At 40.9% G+C, this 22,001-nt stretch overlaps 1 protein-coding gene across 3 annotated transcripts in view; it reads left to right on the forward strand.

Moving 5' to 3' along the window:
- The window catches only part of cadm1b (cell adhesion molecule 1b), a 109,841-nt gene that overhangs the window by 55,204 nt on the left and 32,636 nt on the right, over nucleotides 1-22,001 (forward strand). For 2 of the 3 annotated variants that reach the window (XM_033977662.2, XM_033977661.2), the window contains exons 2-3: nucleotides 12,832-12,852; nucleotides 18,640-18,786. In XM_033977662.2, the coding sequence (XP_033833553.1) occupies nucleotides 12,832-12,852; nucleotides 18,640-18,786 (168 nt within the window). The remainder of the gene's footprint in view (nucleotides 1-12,831; nucleotides 12,853-18,639; nucleotides 18,787-22,001) is intronic. The other variant, XM_055226104.1, reaches the window with a different exon arrangement.

Here is a 22,001-nt window from a genome sequence, read left to right on the forward strand (position 1 = left end):
TGTTGTGGGGGCATTTTATTTGGAGAAGTGCGGCAGTGTGCCAGCTCGAAGCAGGGAGGCGAGAGGGGGTTGCGGAGCTGCAGTTCAGTAGGTCTCTAAGCCCAGGGATGAAAATGTTCTCTGATTTCTGATCCTGTGCTTGTGCCTCTGCTCAACACTACTGACAAATGCTGCTGTTTGCTCTGGCGTTCCAGTGGTGGTCTCATGTTGGCCCAAACCAAACACGTTGCATGCATATAGCTTTGATAGACCTGGAATACAGCCTCCACCTCTGTCTTTGGTGTTCACCTTGTATCTGTCTGTTTGTTCAAAAGCACCATGGAAAGTCACTATCTTTGCTGCACCATGTTTCCACCAAAAGTGCTCATGTGGTGAACAGACCAAGTCACTTAAAAATAATCAGATTTTTTATAAAACATTTTTCAAAATTTTACAAATTTGTATTGTTGTTTTTGTTTGTTAGTGCTGTATCTCTCTATATTTATTCTAAACTTCACATGTACAGTGTCATCATCATGATACATCATGTTATTTTATGTTATTAAGACAAATTCCTATGACTATTACTTGTCATTGAGATTATTGATTTACCTGTTTTCTTCCCTCCTCTGCCAGTGTGTGGTATGTGCCATGCAGCTTGGCAGATAATGGTGAGTGGGGCCCCTGAGGGCAGAACCCCACAAAGCCAGTAATGGCACTCAGTATGCACACAGGGCTCTGATTTAGAGTGAGAGGCATTTCTAATCTCTGGAGGTGTGAGCCATGTTCTGCACAGATTAGCGGACTCCTTCTTTGTGCTTCCTCTGTGATGATTACTGCCTTCATCAGCCATAACTGCTCCACCATATTTTCATCAGATTATTTAGAAGCAAGTAATAGCTGCTGTATGATTTGTGCTCAGGTGATAACATGTATACATACTATTATGTAGTTAACCATGTCTGGCATGTTCTGTGCAACTAATATCAAATATTGATTTTGTTGGCAGTTTGCACTATACATTTGGGCCAATACAAATACTAACAAAGTGCAGTTTTTGTGTAGAATACTGGAAAATGAATATAACATATGTCATATTAATCATATGTGTCGTTATATAGGAACATATAAATATGATCAAATATCACACTATGAATAAGAATATACATGGCCTATCATCGCAAGTGTCTCTTATAAGGCAAATAATGGCTAGACGATTGCCTTTTTTATATGGGAAGGCCATATTCTTGAGCAGCTTGTTAGCTATTCTATAGGTTTAAGTGTACGGCATGAACCGGGCCAAAGCAGCGATACAGGCAGATAAGAGGCCCCAGTGCGGTCATATTTGAATATTCTCTTCTTTACCTGCGTTCAACAGATGCAATAAGCCGCACAGACACACAGGCCAATCTGTTACCGTGCGTGTGCTGTTGTTCGTGAACGCCGGAGTCTTTGATGTTGACTTTCTGATCCGGAGCATGACAGAAACAACATTATGTGCCGCTGCTGTTGCATCCTGGGATTGCCACTGAAAACACAGGCCAAGTACATCGTATCTGCTCCCAGCCACCCAAGCCCTATTTCCTATTCCAACAAATGGACTCATTCCCATTAGAATTAGATGCAAACATTATCTTTAAATTGACAGTATCGCATGCTAATGGTGGCCGACTTGTGGTCACAGTGTGCATCCCCTGGAGCGGTTATGGAGGTGTCTTAACTGCTTGGGCGAAAAAGCCATTACAAGTTAAAATGCATCGATTTCAGAGACCAAATGTGACCACCCTAAGTTATGTGGGCGGTTTGCTAACATTGTTGTCAAACTAGCTTGAGAAAGAAATGTAGCTAAAGCACTGTTCTACATAAAAATACATGGATGATGTTTAATGTTAATGTAGTGCAAAGATTATGAAAGAAAATACACCTGTGAAAAGAAGAATCGTACAAATCTACAGCTGAAATGGATGTAGGATGTGGATTAGAAAGACTTTGATTGATGCTAACTGTTGAGATATTCACCTAACAAGCAGAGCATGGCAGCTCTGTAAAGGATTTCTTTTGAACACAACTGACCAGGAGTTGTTAGCCCACGACTCGACACAAAGCAACAAACAGTTTGACAGCTGGCTATGGGAAGATGAGACGTGAAGCCAAAGCAGCAGGCCTTTTAGCAGGTACTGTCTGTTCCCAGGCATCACAAGAAATAAAAAAAAGGAAAAAAATAAAAAGAAATTCTCATTCTAGGATTTGTCTCTCTTAAAACTGCGAAATTAAGGCTTTCTCTGTCTTAAAACAACACATTAAGGCCACTGCACTTGCTGATCACATTCTGCACTAATTTGGTCAATAGTTTTGTCTCTGTAATTTGAATTTGCTCTCGATGTGCAAATGGGCTTATTAGTCTTGGTGAAGGTCTGCGATCAGGTTATTCTGGACAAACAATTGGGCTAAAACTATGTAAAAGTTATGTTATCGTCTACACTTGGGACATATACAACCCCTGTTTCCTGAACGTTTGACTGTGTGTTCTGGATTTTTACCGTTGATAAGTTATGTCAAGTTTTTCTAAGAAGCCTGGATTGCCTTTGCCTCAGTAGCCTTCATAATGACTTGCACATCTCCAGCATGTTACAGCGCATCAAGTCAAACTAAATGATCTCGTCCTTGTCGCTCGCCGAGGCTTCTGTCCTCTCACAGCGGACAAATGCAATCACAGGGATTGTGGACTAAATTGCCAATTGCCATAAATGTTGAATACGAACCCCGGCTAAGCTCGCAGTTGTGAAGGCTAATTGGGCTCCAAATATAGCATAATAAACCCACGCTTTGCCCACACCACTGGTAGTCATGGTTATTGCTCCACGGGGACAGGCTCAGATGCCGACACCAGTCAGACTCATCAGCGAGCGACTTTTTCTCCGTTCGGGGTGTGTTTGCATGTGTTCCTGGCCTGTCAGTAGCGCACATCAGCGGTGGTAACAGGCAGTCCCAGTGGAGGGCAGACTGACAGGTAGGTAATGATCAAAGAGGCCGTTTCCTGTGTTTCATGTTGGGCACAGAGAGAGACACATCTGTACTGCCGCTTCCTCTGCTTTTTAATGGGCTCCGGGCGTCGCAAAACTCACTGCGCGCCTGTGCACACTGCCGCACAAACTTTACTCATTTGGAGCGGCATGGCATTAATGGCTGCAAACACATTCCCAGCACAGACTACTCAAATTCCAACCCAGAATCAAAATAAAATCATGTCTGGATGTCGAAGAACTTTGTAAAGAAGTTGTGAGAAGTTTAGGTGTATCTTTGTAAAGCATCAGTATATTTTATTTGTCATTTTCACATGATTAAATTAGGCATGGTGATTATTTGTGGTAATAGTAATATAACAATCTCAAATCGTGGAGTGTCGTGCCAGCAGTGCATCCGGAGAAATTATGAAAACTCATTTATAAATAACAGTATGTGACAGATGCCTTGGCAACAGAATGAGAAAAAACAAAAATATATATATATCCTTACGTATCCTCTTAATACTTGATCCTTGAGCATTAACATATCAGTCACTGCCGTGGTAAATCACCTCATCTTTTATCTGTACTTTAATATTGCATTGTATTTTTAACCTATATTTGAAAGCACATAGCTTCATGAGCATAAAACAAATTAAATACATGAACTATTATTTTCTAATTGTAACTGCAAACTTTTAATACTATGCTACACTCTTTAAAGTGTGCTGCTGATCTCAAGCTGTCAGCTCAGTTCTATCAGACTTTTATCAAATATCTGGCTGTAGGGGAAATGCGGCCCGAGCCACCTGGTTGTCTGGGTGACCCTCTCAACCCACAGTAGCAGAGCTATCTGTAGCAGGCCAGTCGCACGTATCTGCTGCTCCATCTTGTATCCACAGTCACCACTGCTTTGTGGACACTTTGTACTTTGTCAGCTTGTGCACGCTGCCAGACTGGCCTTAATAACTTAAAGAGGGCTCTGATTGGTGGCTGCTGCCTCATCTCAGCTGGATCTCTGTTGTGTGTGCCTTTTCATGATTTTGTTTTATTACTTGGAAGAGAGCTAAGATAAAATGTGTATTTGGAAACATACCATACGTACACTGAACTTCCTCATTCATAGTGCAGTGATCATGTCAATGTTTTGTAGAGGCAAGACAACACATTATCATGTTACTGAAGTAAAATATATTTCATTATATATCATGGTCAGACATGACAGTATATTTCTTTCTTTTTTGGAACATGTATGTGCTCAAATATGACTCGCAGTATTTGCTTGATTTTTTCCGCACTGTCATAAATGACAAAGAGAAAACACTTCTTGTTCAAATCATGCATGGGTCTAGTGCAGAGGATAGGTTGTAAAAATTGGACAGTTTGCACATAGCCTGTTTGCCCAAAGGCTTTACCTGAGCTCGAGCTCATTTGTGAATGTTTTGAAGACCAGAATCTTGTTACCACTTCAGAGCAAAGCTCTGTAAGGCCAGCTACCTGCAGATTAATCTAATTTAATTTGACATAAATTAGCCCCGAAATTGTTTATCATTAGAGCTGATAAACATTGGCAGTTTGTGTCCAAAGAGATCAAATCATTTTATTCCTCTTTAAAGCGGCAGCACACCTAATACCTCTGATTAGATTCCTGTTGGATGGATAGTGCTTGAATAGTAAGCAGTGATTCTGGCTTTGTTTTAGGCTGGGTGCTTGCATTGTGATAGTGTAACACATGATAGTGAAAGCGTGTGTAGACAAACACAAGTGAACCTCTGCCTGACCTGTCTCCACACACACAGCCCTGGCTCTCAAAACTAACAGTCTCTCTCTGAACAGGGCCGCGCTTTTTCTGGCAAACACAGAAAGCTCCAAATGATTGATAGCCATTTGTTTTGCCTGCTTAATACAACATAAACTCCACAGCGATTTATCACTGCGCTGAGGGTTTTTCACGGTGCCTCTGCGAAGCTCACTAAATATAATTCATTTTGTGTGTGAGCTACGAGCCAGGCATTAATGTTAAATATTCATGTGGGTCCAGTCTAAATGATGTGGCCATTGGCACACAGTTAGAGCGCACTCGTGGATAGGAGAAAATGTCAGGCTGGCAATAAATGAAAGCAGCACTGCCGTATATTAGCCTGCCATTGTAAATTTACCGTTGTTGTCATTTAGTGTGGCCACTTAAAATGGATCTCTCCTCTAATCAATACTACCACTAAAAATGAGCATATTGGTTTGTTGGCAATCATCCCCACTCATCATATTTGCTCATCTTTTAGTCATTGTTTGTATTTGTAGTCTAATTTGTGCCTCATGAATGCTGAAAGAGAGTTTGGTGCTGTTTCTGCTGTAATGGCTTGTTTGTTGAGAGAGCTGACTATCAAAGACGCTAACTTGACTCCCTTCAAGTTCTGGATGCAGTGCGAGCTCCCCTTGTCACGCTAAATCAATACAGGTTGGGCCGGTGCTGATTTTATGGTTTGAATTGTATTGACTATGACATCGGTCAAGCACATTAATTTGGGTGATGTTTGAGCAACTTTCACAGGGTAGAGCTGCTGTCATTCCGGCATACAAATTGTTTTCAGCAATCATGTTGTACAATTTAAATAAAATTATTTATCCATTCATCTTCTTCAGTTTAATTCCGTCAGCCATAAGGTTCGCCTGGAGGGACAACCTCTCACACTGGCATTCATCGACTTCTTCGACTACTCTCACAGTCTAGCACCTGCAATACTGTTGATCATTTGCATAGTATAAATATACAAAGTCTATTTTTTGCATATATTAGGCTCTCTGCTTCTAGTGTGGTGAAATATTAAGCAAAGGATTTGAGTTAACATAAAGAGAATGTATGGCTGTTTTAGTATCTTGTTATTTTTCAATATATTTATTTTCCATTCAAAAATACGTATTTCACTGCAATTAACAGTTTTTTTTTCTTCGTGTAACTGTGGAAGTGACAGTTGGTAGCAGAGACTGTATATATAAATGGGCATCTCTAACCTGCTAGCTGCCACATTCCAAATAAGAAGTGAGCATGGGCGCGCTTCCAGCTCCATCGACTCTGGCTCCCATTCACTTTCTATTGAAAAACTGTCTCCCCTCTCTCCATAACTGCCACTGTCAGGCCCGTTATTTTGGTCTTAAAATGTTTGTATCTGTCCGCTCTACATGATCCTGGTATTTTTATTTGGCTATTTTGTCCATAAATCAAGATAGGAACATTATTAATAAGCCAACAAGGTGCCTTTTTTCCTCGAGGTTGCTCCCATTAGTGTTAGCAACAGGTTTGATTGACAGCGCTGCTAAACCAGCGGTGCGGGAAGAGGTGTTACCTTCAACAGCCTCACTCTGGATTGGTTCTTTGGTTGCTATGATACTCGCGATTGGAATTCCAAATATGAAACTCGGCTCCAAATTCAGCCCTGTAACTGTCAGCCTCAACAAGCTTCATTTGGTTGGAGCAAAAGCTACAGGCGATGTTACACTCCCTTTATCCACTTTTCATACAGCCTCTGAAAAGTGTTTTTTTTTCCTTGTAGTGTTATAAAATGTGCTGAATATATGAAATGTAAGCCAAAATATTCATGAATGCATCATTACTGGATATAGTCATGTTCACTTACATGTTACACTGAAAGTATTAATTGTTAATAACATGGTCTGAGAGGGCTCTCCATATAAACCTGTAAAGAAATCTGGATAGAAAGGGCAAAATATAATGGTACATGGAGTATCCATTAGGGAGTGGAGTGGAGAGTGTAATGTGTGCCGTGCATCGTTTGGGTGGAGTAGTGAATGTTAAATGGCCACATATTGACAGACACACTTGAGCAGAATTCATTTTTATCAAACACACTCACATTTTCAGGCTGACTAATGAGGCCTAGGGCTGGAGATGGTTCCATCAAGGATCTTCCCTCCTCCATCTCTCTCTCCCTCTCTCTCCTTCCTTCTCCCTCCCTCCCTCTGTTCGCTCCCACTCTCTTCCTCTCCCTCCTTCCCTGTCCCTCCCCCTCCTGCTCTCTCTCAACCCCCCCGTCGCTCTCTCTTTCTCTTTCTCTCTCCCTCCATCTCTGTCTCTCTCTCTCACTCCTGGGTTGCCTCTCTTCTTTCAAACATGCACCTGATTGATAGCTGTGATTTGCCTGAGAAAAGGGAAATGGGAAATTGAAAAATAGTGAAAGAAGATTGGAAATAACACACTGATTATAAACTGTGCTGCAGAAACAAAGGGCCTTCCCGCTGCTTTTTTTCTTATTACTGAGGACGCAGGTGTGTGTCTGACAGGTGCCTGATTGAGCCGCACAAAAGACATTACAACTGCAAACAAATGGCTGTGTTTAGCGTCCCAGGCCGCAGTTAACATTTTGGGCTGATAGATGTGATTATGAGTATATGAGCACTGGCACAAACGGGCACAGGTGTTAGCGAGCACCATGCACAGACAACGCCATGTTATTGTTGTGCTCAATATAATCTATCTATACAATTAATGGTATGCCATGTGCGGGGTCATCAGTGCTGGGGCTGGTTTTTAATACGCCTCATATTGTAATAATGGGATCTCTCTGCTGGAGGCATGTACACTGATTCATCATTGTGCATAAGAAAAGCCGCTAATTTTTCAGACTGTAAAAGATGAAAACAACAACTGGAGTGGTTTAAAAATCACTGATTTACAAAATAACCTCAATTTCCTCGATGCTACAATTATTTATTCTCTCCATATTCAGGCTTTTAAAATGTGCTTTTGAATCGGCAGTAAATAGAAGGTTTTGTGTTTCTCATAAACGTTGGTTGACTAAAGACTCTAAGCTTTAATATTGGCCTTGCTGCTCCAGACAGTGGGCAGTGGTGCAGCAGCTGTCTGTTGACCTAACCGAACCTCCTCTTAGCCCCTCTGACCACTCGCGGTATGTGGGCACGCTGTGCCCGTGACAGGGCTGTCATAACTGTCTCCTAATGTGCTAATTATCTCTCACACAGGCCTGCACAACACAGACACAATGTAAAAATAGGGAGTAAGCAGATAAGCAGTTTTTTAGGAGATCAAATAAGTAAAGTAAAAGAAGTATCATTGACTACATACAGTGTCTCAGTGAAGAATAATGAGAAAAAATGTTTTGTGTAGTAGGTATATTTTGCATAGAGGGTAATTAGACAGTAGAAACAATGAACAATAGATGAAGGTTACAACAATAGTTTAAGACCTCTTTATGTGATGCTGAAAGGTGCGCTATGTAACTCCCAAGGATGGCATCAAAACCATTATCTCCATGGAGACAGGCAGGAGATGCCGCCAGGCCACGTTACATGTGGATAGGTGACCGCACTCACACACAAATGCATCTTTCCAGCTATTTCAAGCTATTTTAAGAAATAAAAGCTTCTTAAATTGATTAAATGAAAGACAGCTAACTTGGAGGAAATGCACTAACATTATCGTAGAGACAAACAGCTGGAACAGTTATTGCACCATTAAGTCAAACATTAGTAAGCCTATAACAAAATATCACAGTGATGAAGTTCAATAGTATTAACATTTTGCAAAAGTTAGGTGCTGTTCCATATAGACAGCACTATGAGCCATGGTGTGTCAGTCAGCAAAGAGTTAAGTCTGGTGTTATTTAATGCAGCCTGCTTTGGTTATACATCACAATGACGTCCTTCTTACTGCTCTTAAGGCTGCTCTCCGTCAGCCGCTCTCGTTAGCAGAACAGAGTGGATGAGTGTGCCTCGTAGGTAAAGGTAATCTTTGTCTCTTCCAGCTAATGCACTTGGGATCGTCAATGCATTCATCACAGCTTTTAGAATTTCATAAGATACATTAGTCCTTATTTTGTTAATTTGTTGTATTTTGTCTATACATCATGAAAAAGTATTATCAAGACGGCATTATACATTCTAAACTATTGAAAGCACACACAGAATACTGAAGTCGCATTACTTTTGGACTGCTGTTGGACTGTATGTATCCAAAATGGTACACAGAATGAGTCAAGAGTTACAAGTTCCTATAATACAATCCATCTTTGATCAGTGGGGACTCAAGAAAGATTGTAACTTGTATTTTTATAGCAACTAATTAGCCGCATTTGAGGGTTATATTTAGTCTATGGAGAAAGAACACGCGTGTACTCTTGTGTATCCCGTCAGGATTAATTTGTTAGCCAGCCTTCTGGGGACAAATATCAGACAGCTCGCAGTTGTGTTAGTGACAGGTGGTGGTGGATTAAGACAGAAATGACATGTAATGAAAGAAGGAGGTTACTTATATCTAATAGTATTACTTTAAATTAAAAGTTTGTTGATGGCACTGCGTTTATGGGGACTGTGTGTGTGGCTTATATTGACTGTGCATACATTTATACAGAAGGCGCAGCCAGTTTCAAGGTTGACCTTGTCATTAAAATGTTGTGATGTCAATACTTTGTGGAATTTTAAGCTACGTATTGACTGAACTGATTCTCTAATATGCAATCATGTTTTTTATTGCAAGATTTAGTTTAGTCTTTCTGTGAATGAAGCAGCGCAGAGACATTTAACTCATAAAAACAGAGATGTTCCACACTTGATTATACCTAAATAGCTAGTTTCCATCTGCAGTTCCTTTATTCTATTAATAACGGTTTTAATACTATCTTACACTTGCTTTTATTTCTTTCTGAATAGACTCCTGACAGAGATTTTAACAGATTTTGTCAACAAGTCTTTGTAACAGCTATGTCTGAGGTAAGATTAAAGTTTTTGGACACTAAAAACAGGTGCTCAGTTATTTTTTTAAACCTGAATAACGGCGTCATTGATACTGCAAATTTTGAGATGATCTCCTTTGTCAGAATTACCACGGTGTAAGAAATTACCCTTTCTCATTTTTAATCAACTGAAGAAGCTACTTGGAAAAGTGGAGAAATGTCTTCACTCTAAAATCTTTTGTCCTTCTTTTGCTTTGGACCTGACCTGGATGACTGAGGGATTAAATCAAAAAGAACATTTGAATACATGAATGTAATAATATTCCTAATGTTTAAAGCCAGTTTATTGTTGTTTATGTCTTACCATTGGGCTGCAAGTTTCTTCTCAAACCAAGTCTTTGATACTTTTTTTTTTTTCTTTTTTGAAGCAGCTAACCTCAGAAGTGGCCCATGTTTATTGGGTCCACTCTGCAGGAGCTCATTTGTCCATGCGACTTCCTCGGAGGGAAAAGTTTGAAGCCCACCTCTGATCCATCTAATTAAATGAAAACTCAGTGAGCTCTACACAGTCAGACAGCCCGGCGCAGACACGCACACACATACACACACATATAAAGGTATAACTGATGTGAATCTCCATGGGGGACTACACACCACGCTCCAGTATCGTGTCCTCTGGTGCAGTGCTATCACAAAGTATGCTGACACACAACACGCTGCAGATCATGAGCATAAATAAGCAAGGGAATGTTTTACCTGAAAAGAGGAACATTAATTCAAAGGCATCACGCTAGTACTGAAAGAATGTTGCCTCATTAGTGTTACCCCACTGCTTTCTACAGCAGCTGAGATGGTGTGAGCGAGAGGATGTGCCAGTCTACCAGCAGTCAGAATCTCCCGAGATCTTGCGTTTGCCTCAGTGACTAAAAAGTGCACATTATTATGCTTCCATTGTGGCAACCGATGGGCTGAACAAAGATGCTTGAATACCAGAGCGCTCTACGTCTTCACATCTTTGATAAATGTGCCGCCAAAAATTTATATCTTCACAATGAGTGTCTCCAGCAGGAAATTTAGCGTTATTGTAGACTCAAACCCCCCCAAAAATGAAATCTCTTCTTTCCCTTTGCCCCTTAAAACACAAAGAATGGAATTTTGGGGATGAAAACGGAGAAGAGGTGAGGAGACAAGGACAGACGCTATTAGGAGGACGCCCTTGTGATTGACAGATTGGTGCATGGGCTGCGTTCACAAGCACATGCCATCACAAGCAGTTCCCCCAGAAATCTGTCTATCACCGCTGTCTAAGCTGAGCGACAGCCATGACATCTAATCACAGGCGAGCTGGCACCTCATAACTCCTGCCTAATGTGCTGCAGGTACAGGGGGAGGAAGGGGCGCGCACAGCCACGCACTATTTATAGCCCGTTCAGGGGCCACCAGCAGGAAGTAGATCACACGAAGGGGTTAGGGAAGATGTCACTACACTGTATCAGCACTGTTTAGATAGGTCTCCGTTGACAAGATTAAGCACCTCTGCGCCCGGGTATCATGGCGAGATGTTTTCTAGGTTGCACTGGGCTTTTCCTGACAAGTAACATCAAATGAGGGCAGATATAGTGCATATACAAGATGATAATGAGCTATTTACATAATGTTGCTACAACACCATAATTACCTGGCAATTAAAGCATCTCAAAAGCCTCATTACAGGCTGTCCTGAGGGCTTCTTGGACTGGGATGTGCGTTCAAGCTTGATATCCACTTTTAGATCAGCTACTAGATTTTTGGCAGCTTACTTTTAGCTATTTAATACAGTGTATTAACCTAGAGTGTCACAGTGTAAAATATGGTTTTACTTATTTTGTGATATTTCTAGAAACAAATATGTACTTACGGTTGCCAGACTTGCGTGTATCAAACTTGGGACTAAATGGTCACTAAAACTAGAACTAAACCTTGACATGAACAGGACAAGAACAGGATCAAACCAGAACTAAACCAGACTTTTCCAAAGATATGAATTTATAAAGGCGTTAAACATACTGGCGTCGTTGGAACATTACTACACGTGTTGCATTCTAGCTAAACTGTAACAGGACATTTTGTGATGAAAACTTGTGACACTTCCAATTATCACCCAGAGTTTGGAATTGCACATTATAACATATCGAGCTAGGTTTTGTTGTATGCCTGTAGACCCTGTTAGAAATTTGTTCACTATCAGGTGTGATTTGTCACCTATACTTTTTGTCCTGAGGGAATCGCTGACACATAGAAAATGCACAAAGGAGTACACAAGGACATGTGTCATACCTTGCACCCTTATTACGCCAGCAATGACAAGTCAGACAAGCAGTCACTTCCCCAGTCTGCCGAGAGACCCACATTGCTCTGAGTTACAATAGTCGAAGAAACTCGAAAGTGTGTCTGAATGTCAATATAATAAAAAAATGGCTTGTGAGAAATAAAACTGCACTGAAGGAGATGGTAATGTATGTGTGCGAATGTGCGTGTGGCGTTGTTTATGAATAGCGCACAATGAATGATGGGAGCTCTCCCGAGGGTAACAGGCCCCTGAGCGCCGCTGTGGGGACTTGGGAACATGCCAGTCTCCCATGCCCCGTGAGGAGATGCCAGCTCGGGTGGGCACCGTTCCGAATGGGTGCTCTCTCTTCCCTTCCAGGATCTACGTGTGGGCTCCCGGGGGAGGGTCTCCAGGCAGTGGCTGCACCAGAACGGACCTGGGCTGGAATCTCAATCAGGAACAAGCATAAAAACCCAAAAGTCTATACCACCCCACACACACACACTCACACACACACATACAGTATATACCCACTTCTGTGCCTCTCTGTAATAATATCACACTAGGGGAAATTGAGAAAAGGCCTCATTATGTCTGGGGTGGTGTACACCTGCTGGAAAAATGGAAGAAATTACCACTTGATGATGCCTTTTGTATTCGCCTTAATTACTCAGAAATTGCATATGGCGCGTAATGAATTTGAACGTGCAGATTATTGCGATGTATTTGTTAACTGAGGGATATGCGGTGTGCTTGCATCCTGTCTTCTCACAAGCTGTCTTCTTCTTCTCTTTTTTCTGCCCTGTTCCTGTCCGTGTCTGCGCTGCTACAGGAGCTGCTGAAATCGTGACAGGTACGCCGCTTCATTTCTCTTCCCTCTCCTACCTGCTGTTCATTTGGAAGTGCTGCTTTCTGTCTGTTTCTGTTGATTTGCTGTCCGTCCAACTGCTGTTCATCTGTGCGTATTTACATGAAATACGCCGCCTGTGTGTTGCAACTCCGCTGTAGGAAGATGCAGGCGTCTATCTGCACACAAGCAGTTGTTTTTGTTAGTTATAAATCAACTATTTGTGGGTATTGCCTGCTGTTCCAGACTCAAGTGTGTGTGTGTCCGAGCGTGTGTGACTACGTGTGTGTGTTCATGATGGGGTGTGTGCATGTGTGTGTGAACGAGTTTGTGTGTGAGCGAGTGTGCGTGTGTGTGACCAAGTGTGTGCATGTGTATAATGATTGTGTGTGTGCATGCGTGTGTGTGAGCGAGTTGGTGTGTGATTGTGTGTGTGTGTGTTTGTGACTTAGTGTGGGTGTGTGTGTGTGTGAGTGTGTGCGTGACCGAGTGTGCATGTGTGACGGGATGTGCGGGTGTGTGTGAGTGTGTGAGCAAGTGTGTGTGCGTGACGGAGTGTGCGTTTGTGACTGAGTGTGTGCGTGTATGTGCATGTGTGCATGCATGTGTATGTGTGCGTGACTGAGTGTGCGTGTCTGACTGAGTGTGCATGTGTGTGTGTGTTTGTGAGTGTGTGTGAATGACATAGTGTGTGTGGTGTGTGTGTGACCAAGTGTGTGTCCCTAATTTTTGTGTGTGTGTGCATGCGTGACTGTGAGTGAGTTTGTGTGTGAGCGAGTGTGCGTTGTGCGTGTGTGGGGGTGTGTGTGTGTGAGTGAGTGCTCAGGTGTGAGCAAGTGTAGGTGTGTGTAAGCAAGTGTGTGTGACTAAGTGTGCATATGTGACCGAGCGTGTGCGTGCGTGATTGTTTGTGTGTATGTGTGTGCGTGTGTGTGAGCACGTGCATGTGTGACTGAGGGTGTGTGTGGGGGTGTGTGTGTGCATGTGTGTGAGCGTGTGTAGGTGCGTGTGTGTGTGACTGAGGGGGGTGTGCGTGTGTGTGCATGTGTGTGTGTGTATGTGATGTGTAGGTGTGTGTGTATCCCTTCAGTGTCAGCTCTAGTGTCACCTCATCACAGTCTGTCTTTGTCCTCACTTCTTCATTAATGTCATTTGTGTTTGTCACTAATTAATAATTACATGTTCTAGTAACTAATCATCGCATACACCATTCTTCCATTTTAATCTCCAGGTGTTTGTTTGTCATATAATATTTCTTTTCAATATGACTTCCCACACAATGATCTATTATATAAAGGTAATTTTCTAAAATACTCCGTTTATCTACAGTATAACAGCCCCATGACACCCCTTTTTCTAATGTTACTCAGTCAACACTAAGTTATTTTGTTCAAGTTTTACTGTAGTAACTTTTTAAGATGTAAAAGTAATGCAAAGGTTTATTTTAACTGAAGAAATGTAGTTTACAATGAGTAGTATTTTCCCAACATTATCCATTGTAGTCGTATAACCAGTTCCAATGCACTAATTCATTCCAGGTAAGTCGACTTCTCTGAATATCCTCTCTGTATATTGCAATATAGGTCACGTACACACTGTATGTCATGGCAATCCTGGCGCTAAAATCTTCACAGAGACTAACATGCACCATGACAAAACAGCGCAAGAGGAGCTTTATTAACCTTTACAAAAGCAGGCTAATTAGAAAGCTAATGCTGTGTTTGTTTAGTTTTATTACAAAAATAGGGACTTTTTTACCTACTTATCCCGAGAACAGAAAGCTTTCTTCTGTTTGAATGGTCTTGTTTTTTTTCATTTTCTTGTTGTAATGTAGGCCCCATTATTACACAAACAGATGCACTGATTTTCTATGATTGCATGTCTTTGAAGAATAGCCGAGATGGTCAAATTAGTGGGTATGAAATTTGTCAAACCTTCCCCACGTCAAGGTTCTGAGAGAAATGGCAGCGCACTAATTATACCCCCGGACTGAGGCTTCTTATGTTCCAATATCCTTTAAAAGCATTTCATCATGAAGATCAGGGTTTAATGACTGAGCAGCAGAAAGATGTGTTGCGCTAAAAAGCTAGCATCAGAGAGAGCCCGTCGCGGAAACTTTTATTGTTAACGACTGACTGTAGATGTTCCTTGAAAGGACACAGCCGCTCCAGACAGGGGTAACTCCGGGGAGATATGGCGGCGCTGCTGTCCCGCTTTCACTGGCCTCTTTCATGTCTTTTGATGCGAAAATAAGAAAGAGAGTCCACGCCAGAAAGGTACCCGAAGTATTCAAGGCAGACAAATTATATCCAATAAAGTTTTTGGCTCTAAATTGGTGGGGTTGGCTGGCTGTGTTTTGCATGTGATGAGGAGCAGATTGTGCATCCCCTTAGAGCGTTCCAGAGTTCTGAGGACCCAACTCTTTCATTCGTATGTTGTGATGGCGACACATGGGAGAGGGGGGCACTTTGCTCTTCCAGACAGCTGCTGGACTGAGTGAGAATTTATCAGCCAGTCATCTGTACCGTTCCTCGCTCACCCGCCCACTCCTCTTCCTCGCTAACCCCCATCCAACGCCCAGAATTAATGACTGCCTCTCCTCATTTGCACCCAATCATGACCGGGATGCTGAGGCAATTGAAAATGTTTACTCCAATTGCAAAAACCCTCCATGTTGCACAAAGTGGCTTGTTTTCTCTTTGATGGGATTGCTAATCACAGCGACGTTATTTATGTGTGTTTTGAATTGGAGATGAGCCTAGGCTTGGGATTGGAGGGCTACCAACCTTGCTTGGGGCTGCTAAACCTTATGGAGAATTTATCTTTTTGCATTCCCTTTTCTCACAGTCCAACAGATTGGGAGCAGAATAACCTTGCTTTGAGGCTGCTCTATGTTGCTGTTATGACTGCCAAATATTTTACTTTTACAGCAGTGAATAAAAAGACATCAAACGGCTCTACAATGCTTTTGGTTTATTACAAATTGCAGGCTTTACAAGATAACTATTCTCAATAAAAGAGTTACAGCTTACTCTTAATTTCAAAGTATTAATCATGAAAAGCAGATCAATTGTAAGACTCTTATCTACTTTTTAAAAAATAAGAACCAAGTCAAAAATGCAAAAGAAAAAAAAACAAAAAAAAACTCTCACATTTAATCAACACTGGATAAAACTGAATAGGAAAGCATGCATCCAATAGCATATTCAGTAAGTGGCAGGTATGGGACTGCTCTCATTAGTCAGTGCCAAACACAAGCCAAGAAGATAATAAGTTTGACCCTTAGGTGCCATTAAGCGTGAGGAGGTGAGGCCTAAATGATGTGAGTCCATCACTGTCAAAGCCGCTGCGGTGCCACTGTTTGTCTTTCAAACATCCACTGAGCGATGAAGGTGCCAAACAAGGGCATGTGTGGCCCAGTTTCTCTAAGCAGCGCCGGTCTACAGGTGTGGGGCATGTTTTACTGCTGTATATACTGCTTTATAAAATGTGCCCTCTGTTATAGGGATGTTGCAATATCAGAAGAAACAGAAGTGTAGCACCAAATTCTGGGTCCTGGGTGTAAATCATCTTGGTGGGCTCATGCTACATGTTGTCTAATGAAAAATGCACTTTGAGTTTGTGAGGGGCGCTTTTCTCCGCTGGGCTCTGGGTAACAGCCCGACGTCTCTAATAAGAAACATTGTGATTTAATGATTATTTGTGATTATTGGCACCATACAGGAACAGGAAAACCCTTAATTAAAACCCCTCACATTGACTAATCCATCAGAGATTCTCCGCTACATCTAAATAAAAGATTACTTTACATTGAGGTTTACTTTTTTGGGAAATACACTGAATTTAAATTACTTCATTTGGTTAAATAACAAACAAAAAAATCACAATTATATATATATTTTTTGGTTTGGTTGGACCTGAATAATCATGATTATCAATTAAACTTGATGTTCCTGTTCTATACTAAATACTAAAATGAAACAAGTGTTATAGTTATTGATTTTGATACTCCAGTAAAGACAAAAATACACACAAAATCTTCTGACAGCTATAGTAACACTAAAATGTGAAATTATGACATCCCTATTTGCAATACACAATGGGGCTCCAGTGAGGCTTTACAGCAGTCTGTTGTGTCATGCCATGTGTAAAGTTTTCTACCAGGGGACAGTCTTGCTACACCCTGTGCGTTGTCCTGAGCCCAAACCTTGGCAGGAGAGTGAAATGAAATGGGTTGCTCATTGCGTCAGACAGGTCTTCGGAGCTTTTCTCTACAGGAGGTTAATTTCTTATTGCTTTCCACATTCGGAGGGTTCATTCTGAATCATGCTAGTTTGCTGTCTATTCCCATTATCCCTATCTGAAAATGTAGGTGTTTTTTTTCTCCCCACTTTGTAAATGTCAGAATGCAATAGAGGTGTCTGACGACTCAGGCATGCAAATGGGCTTTTGATGTTTTCTTGGGGCTGTGGCTGAATGTTGTTACTTTGGTGTGAATCTGTGGTATTAAATCATATTTTCCTTTTTTCAGACCTGCCAGATAAATATAGCACAGGGTGACTTCTGATTCTGTGAATGAGGGGAAACAAAGCCGGTCTTTTTGTGCTGGGGTTTGCTGTAAGGTGTAAGTTAGGATGACAAGGTCCAGCGCCTGTCTGTAGCAACAATGGCCATGTTCAAAGAGAGCGTAGAGCACTTTTATTCCTGGAGCCACACAGCACAAGCGCCAACACACTGACTGAGTACACAGTGGTCACATGGAAGCTCAGATGGAGGGCTCTGATAAAGCTTAACCAAAAACAGCATCTCGCCCGACTCCTCCTTAGCACCTCCCTGCCTAGATCCACTGCTCCACACTTTCTTACACTCTCTCTTTGTCTCCGTTTTGTCCTTTGCTTTATTCTTACCTTCGTGGGCAGCCGAGCTTACAGCCCATCTGGCACTGACTCACAGGGCCCACTCCGAGCTCGGGGGGGATCAATAGTGACAAACATTGCACATGGCTCTTATAATAAAAGGATTAGATTCAGCGGCAAACAATGTACACGCAGTCTATTCACACGTCCTTTGAGCGTGAATATTTGATGTTTCTGATTGTTCATAAATATCAAGCAGCAAGACGTCGACCAGTGTTTCCCAACCAGTGGTGCAAGAACCCCTGGAGTATATGAAAGAAGGTCAAATTAAATTGTATTTGAATGAATAAAAACGTCATTTGCGGTGCATTTTTTTTTGCTGTTTGTCAATGCCCGAGCTCATCAGATCTAAGAGGCTAAGCAAGTCCAGGCCTGGTTAGTACTTGGATGGAAGACTTCTGGGAATACTATTATCATTAAAAAAGAAAATATAACAAAAATAATAATAGTAATAATGCATTTGACTTACATAGTGTTTAATATACTACAATAACTACACCTAATCACCCTTAATAACTCATGAAGACGTGAACAAATAGTTTAACCTCTTAATTTAACTGTTACTAAGCCTCAGTTATTCTTAATAAAAATATTTCTCATTGTGAATAAAGGCTTTCTTCATGTTTTATTAAGGCTAATTAATGTTTAGGTATTATAAAGTGCAGCCAATGTATTTACGTATTACCCAAGTTAGAGGGTACTGGAGACAAAAAAGGTTCAGAACCATTGGTGTAGGGCAACCTGGGACTAAATGTGTAACTAAACCAGGACTAGACCCGAACTAAACCAGGACTATGACAGGGCCAAACGAAGTCCTCATATCAGGACTAAACAAGGACCTCATGTTTGATTTCGTGCTCTGTTTGTGTGTGTCTAGTGGACGGTCAGAACCTGGCAACCGACAACGTGACTGTGGTCGAGGGAGAAACAGCCACCATCAGCTGCAGAGTCCGAGACAATGACGACTCGGTGATCCAGCTCCTCAACCCCAACAGACAGACCATCTACTTCAAAGACTACAGACGTGAGTGACCTGCCCCGAACACTGCACCATGGGACAAGAAAACACACATTTGAGTATCTATATTTAACACACTGTAAATTGCATAAGAAATCATGAGTTTATTAACGTTACATCATTAACTGCTTTTCTGCACAGATATTTTTTGTATGTTCCATAGTATAACATTACACCTATTTATCTATTCATGGAGACGATTGATGTCACCAGGCCAGGTTACAGGTCTGATCTGTAGAGTAAGAATGACAGGTATACAAAGATATTTTCAAGTTATTTTTTGAGAAATAAAAACATCTCTAACTGAGTATATGGAAGGGGTTTAATGCTATACTGTGAAACATTCTAAGCAAAGTAATGTTTATGAAGACACGCATGGTGAACCAGCTACCACCCATAAATACTCTAAAATGTTTTACTCAAGATGTCAAAATGCAAAGTTCATTCTGTCCAAGTGATTTTTTTTTTAAATAGTGAAGAGTAAGTAAAATACAGCAAATGTTAGGACACATAATAATTCCACTGGATTATTAAAAAGTCTGAGAATGTCAGAAAGAATGAAAAAAATTGAACTAGAGGACAGTTTTCTGTGTTTTGTAGAATTTAAAAATTCAAACTCAAAAGAAATATATAGTCCAGACGTAGGCACATATCTGTATTAAATTTTCTGTTGTTACAGACTGATTCAGTCATGTGTGAAATGTTTCCTTGTGATTATGTGGCAGTTTAACCAATTTAGTAAATCTTTGTATTCAATTGTCCATGCAAACTTAATACCTTATGTCCTTGACTCTTTTGGCTCATTTTCACAAGTCATTAAGCCCAGAAAACGTTGAGATTAATATGAGATACTACACAGTGCCTCCGTAATGGGAGCAGCTTGGCGTCCTTGTCACTGTTCGATTTTACGATAATCTGGTAGATTAGGATATTGAACATTATGCTTATGCATGAGCATATGTGCTACCTCTAGCCGGAGTTTTCCTGTTTGTTTTTTTACTTGTTTGAGACTGGGACAGACGCCAAGACTCAAGGTGAATGAGGACCTTCCTTATTTCAGTCTCCATCACATCCCAGCTGTTCGTCGCTGCTGCAGCCTCTGACGTCTTATCCACTTCCACTTTGAGAAGTAAAAGATTTTAGAAAGAAAGTTACGTGAGAACTTAATTGAGAAACGCAGGTTTAAGGGATGTAGCTGCACCATAACAGTTTTATGTGTTTTGGAAACAACAGGATGATTTAAATGAAACACAGCAGTGAATAATTAAGTCTGACATCCTTGTAACAATCAATATCAGCCTTTTTTTCGAGCTGCATTAGTCATTCAGCCTTTTATTTGTAGTGAGCCGCTCCATATGCGTTTTAAAATAGACTGTGTCATTTTGCTCTGCCTTAATCAATGAAGTGCTACTGCCAATTACCAACACAAAAGCTCTGGTTTATCTACAATTAGATCCGTCTTTATGGCAGCTCGGTGACAGCAGCAGTAGCGTTGTTTGACTCTGGCTCCTGTGTATGGTCCTGTGGGGGGGGTCTGACTGCTATTCTGGGCCATGTTCCTGGAGGACTCATATCTGTGCGGGACCCCCCTCTGCCCGTGGCATTGTTAGCTGTCAACAGGCTCGCTCCACACAGCGCTCCACATCTTTATGTACAAGGAAGTAAACAGCAGCTACACCAGGACACGAGCTGGAGACAAGAACAGAGATTCTGATTCATGCAAGTAACTAGTGCTAACAGATCCTCTGACACACAACAAATTCATGCAACAAATAGAGATGCAATACATGTCGCAGGTACAGGTCCAGTTGATTAGACAAGTATTGAATGAGATGTACAACAATGGAGCATAACATTATGACCACTGACAGGTGAAGTCAGTTGCACATGTTCATTATGGTGTAGAGCATTGGACAACAGCAAAGCATTCAGCTCTAACAGGATCCCTCCATTATGTTTGGCCCATAATTAAAATCAGTTATTACAAATGTAATAACTTTTGAAAACAAAAGTCATTACACTACAAATACATTTTACAAATAAATTATATATATATATATATATATATATATATATATATATATATATATATATATATATATATATATATATATATATATATATATATATATATATATAGGTAAATAGATAGATAGATAGATAGATAGATAGATAGATATAGATATATATATATCATTTATTTGTAAAAATGGATTTGTAGTGCAATGACTTTTCTTTTCAAAGCCACTGTGGACAGACAAATAGTTGTGCGGTTGAACAGGCCTCATATCATTCTGAACAGAAGTTAATTAATTGTATTTTTGATTGCAACCTTTTTGTAATTGAGTATTACTTGAAATCATAATTATAAATTTGATTAATTGCACAACCCTAATCCTCTAAGTGAAAGTGTCAGAGACACATTTATTTAACACCTGTACACAGCAAAATTGGGACTTAACTGAATTGAGACCAGAACTAAACCAGGACTAGAGCAGGACCTAACAGAGTCTACATCAGGACTACACTGGGCTCAGACCAGGATCACAGTGTGTGTGAACGCCTCCTAAAGCTCCTTTATGATGGATGGTTTGAGGCTAAAATAATGCTGCATGGGTCTGTATGGATGACAGATGGTCTAATAAACAATAAAAATATTTATCACATACATGTAGGATTAAATATAAATGTTGAAAATTCTACTTTGCAGACTGGTAGACTGACTGAGTATCATTAATTTTTCAGTTTTTCATGTTGTGCTACAAATGTGTCTCTTGTTGTAGTGCTGAGGTCAGTATTACCATTTGTCTTGTACATCTCCATACTTCATTGTCTGTTAGATGAAAGTGTTCACAGACTGGTCGTGCCGGGTGCGGTGTGGCTGCTGTTATGTGCCAAACCAGTTAGTGAAAAGTTGTTGAATTTAACTGTGGTCTTTATGTTGCGTGCCAAGGTCAACCAACTGTGAGTGGTCAGTGAAACAAAGGCCCAGTATTGGCTCACAACTCTTTGTCTGTTCAACATGTGTTAGGCACAGACTGCGACGTGGGCTCACAGGCTGCACTTGTTTGTGTAGCTCTTCTCAGCTCTCAACTTTCACTCAATAAAGTAATGAAATAATATTGTTTTTTGAATTTTTGTAGTAAATGGTAAAATATTTGTATTTGGAATGTTTCAGTAATAATACAGCCCACACAACTGTTACCTTTGTACTAATGTGT

Source organism: Periophthalmus magnuspinnatus, chromosome 13, assembly GCF_009829125.3.
Source record: "Periophthalmus magnuspinnatus isolate fPerMag1 chromosome 13, fPerMag1.2.pri, whole genome shotgun sequence".
In the NCBI taxonomy this organism is placed as follows: Eukaryota; Metazoa; Chordata; class Actinopteri; order Gobiiformes; family Gobiidae; genus Periophthalmus; species Periophthalmus magnuspinnatus.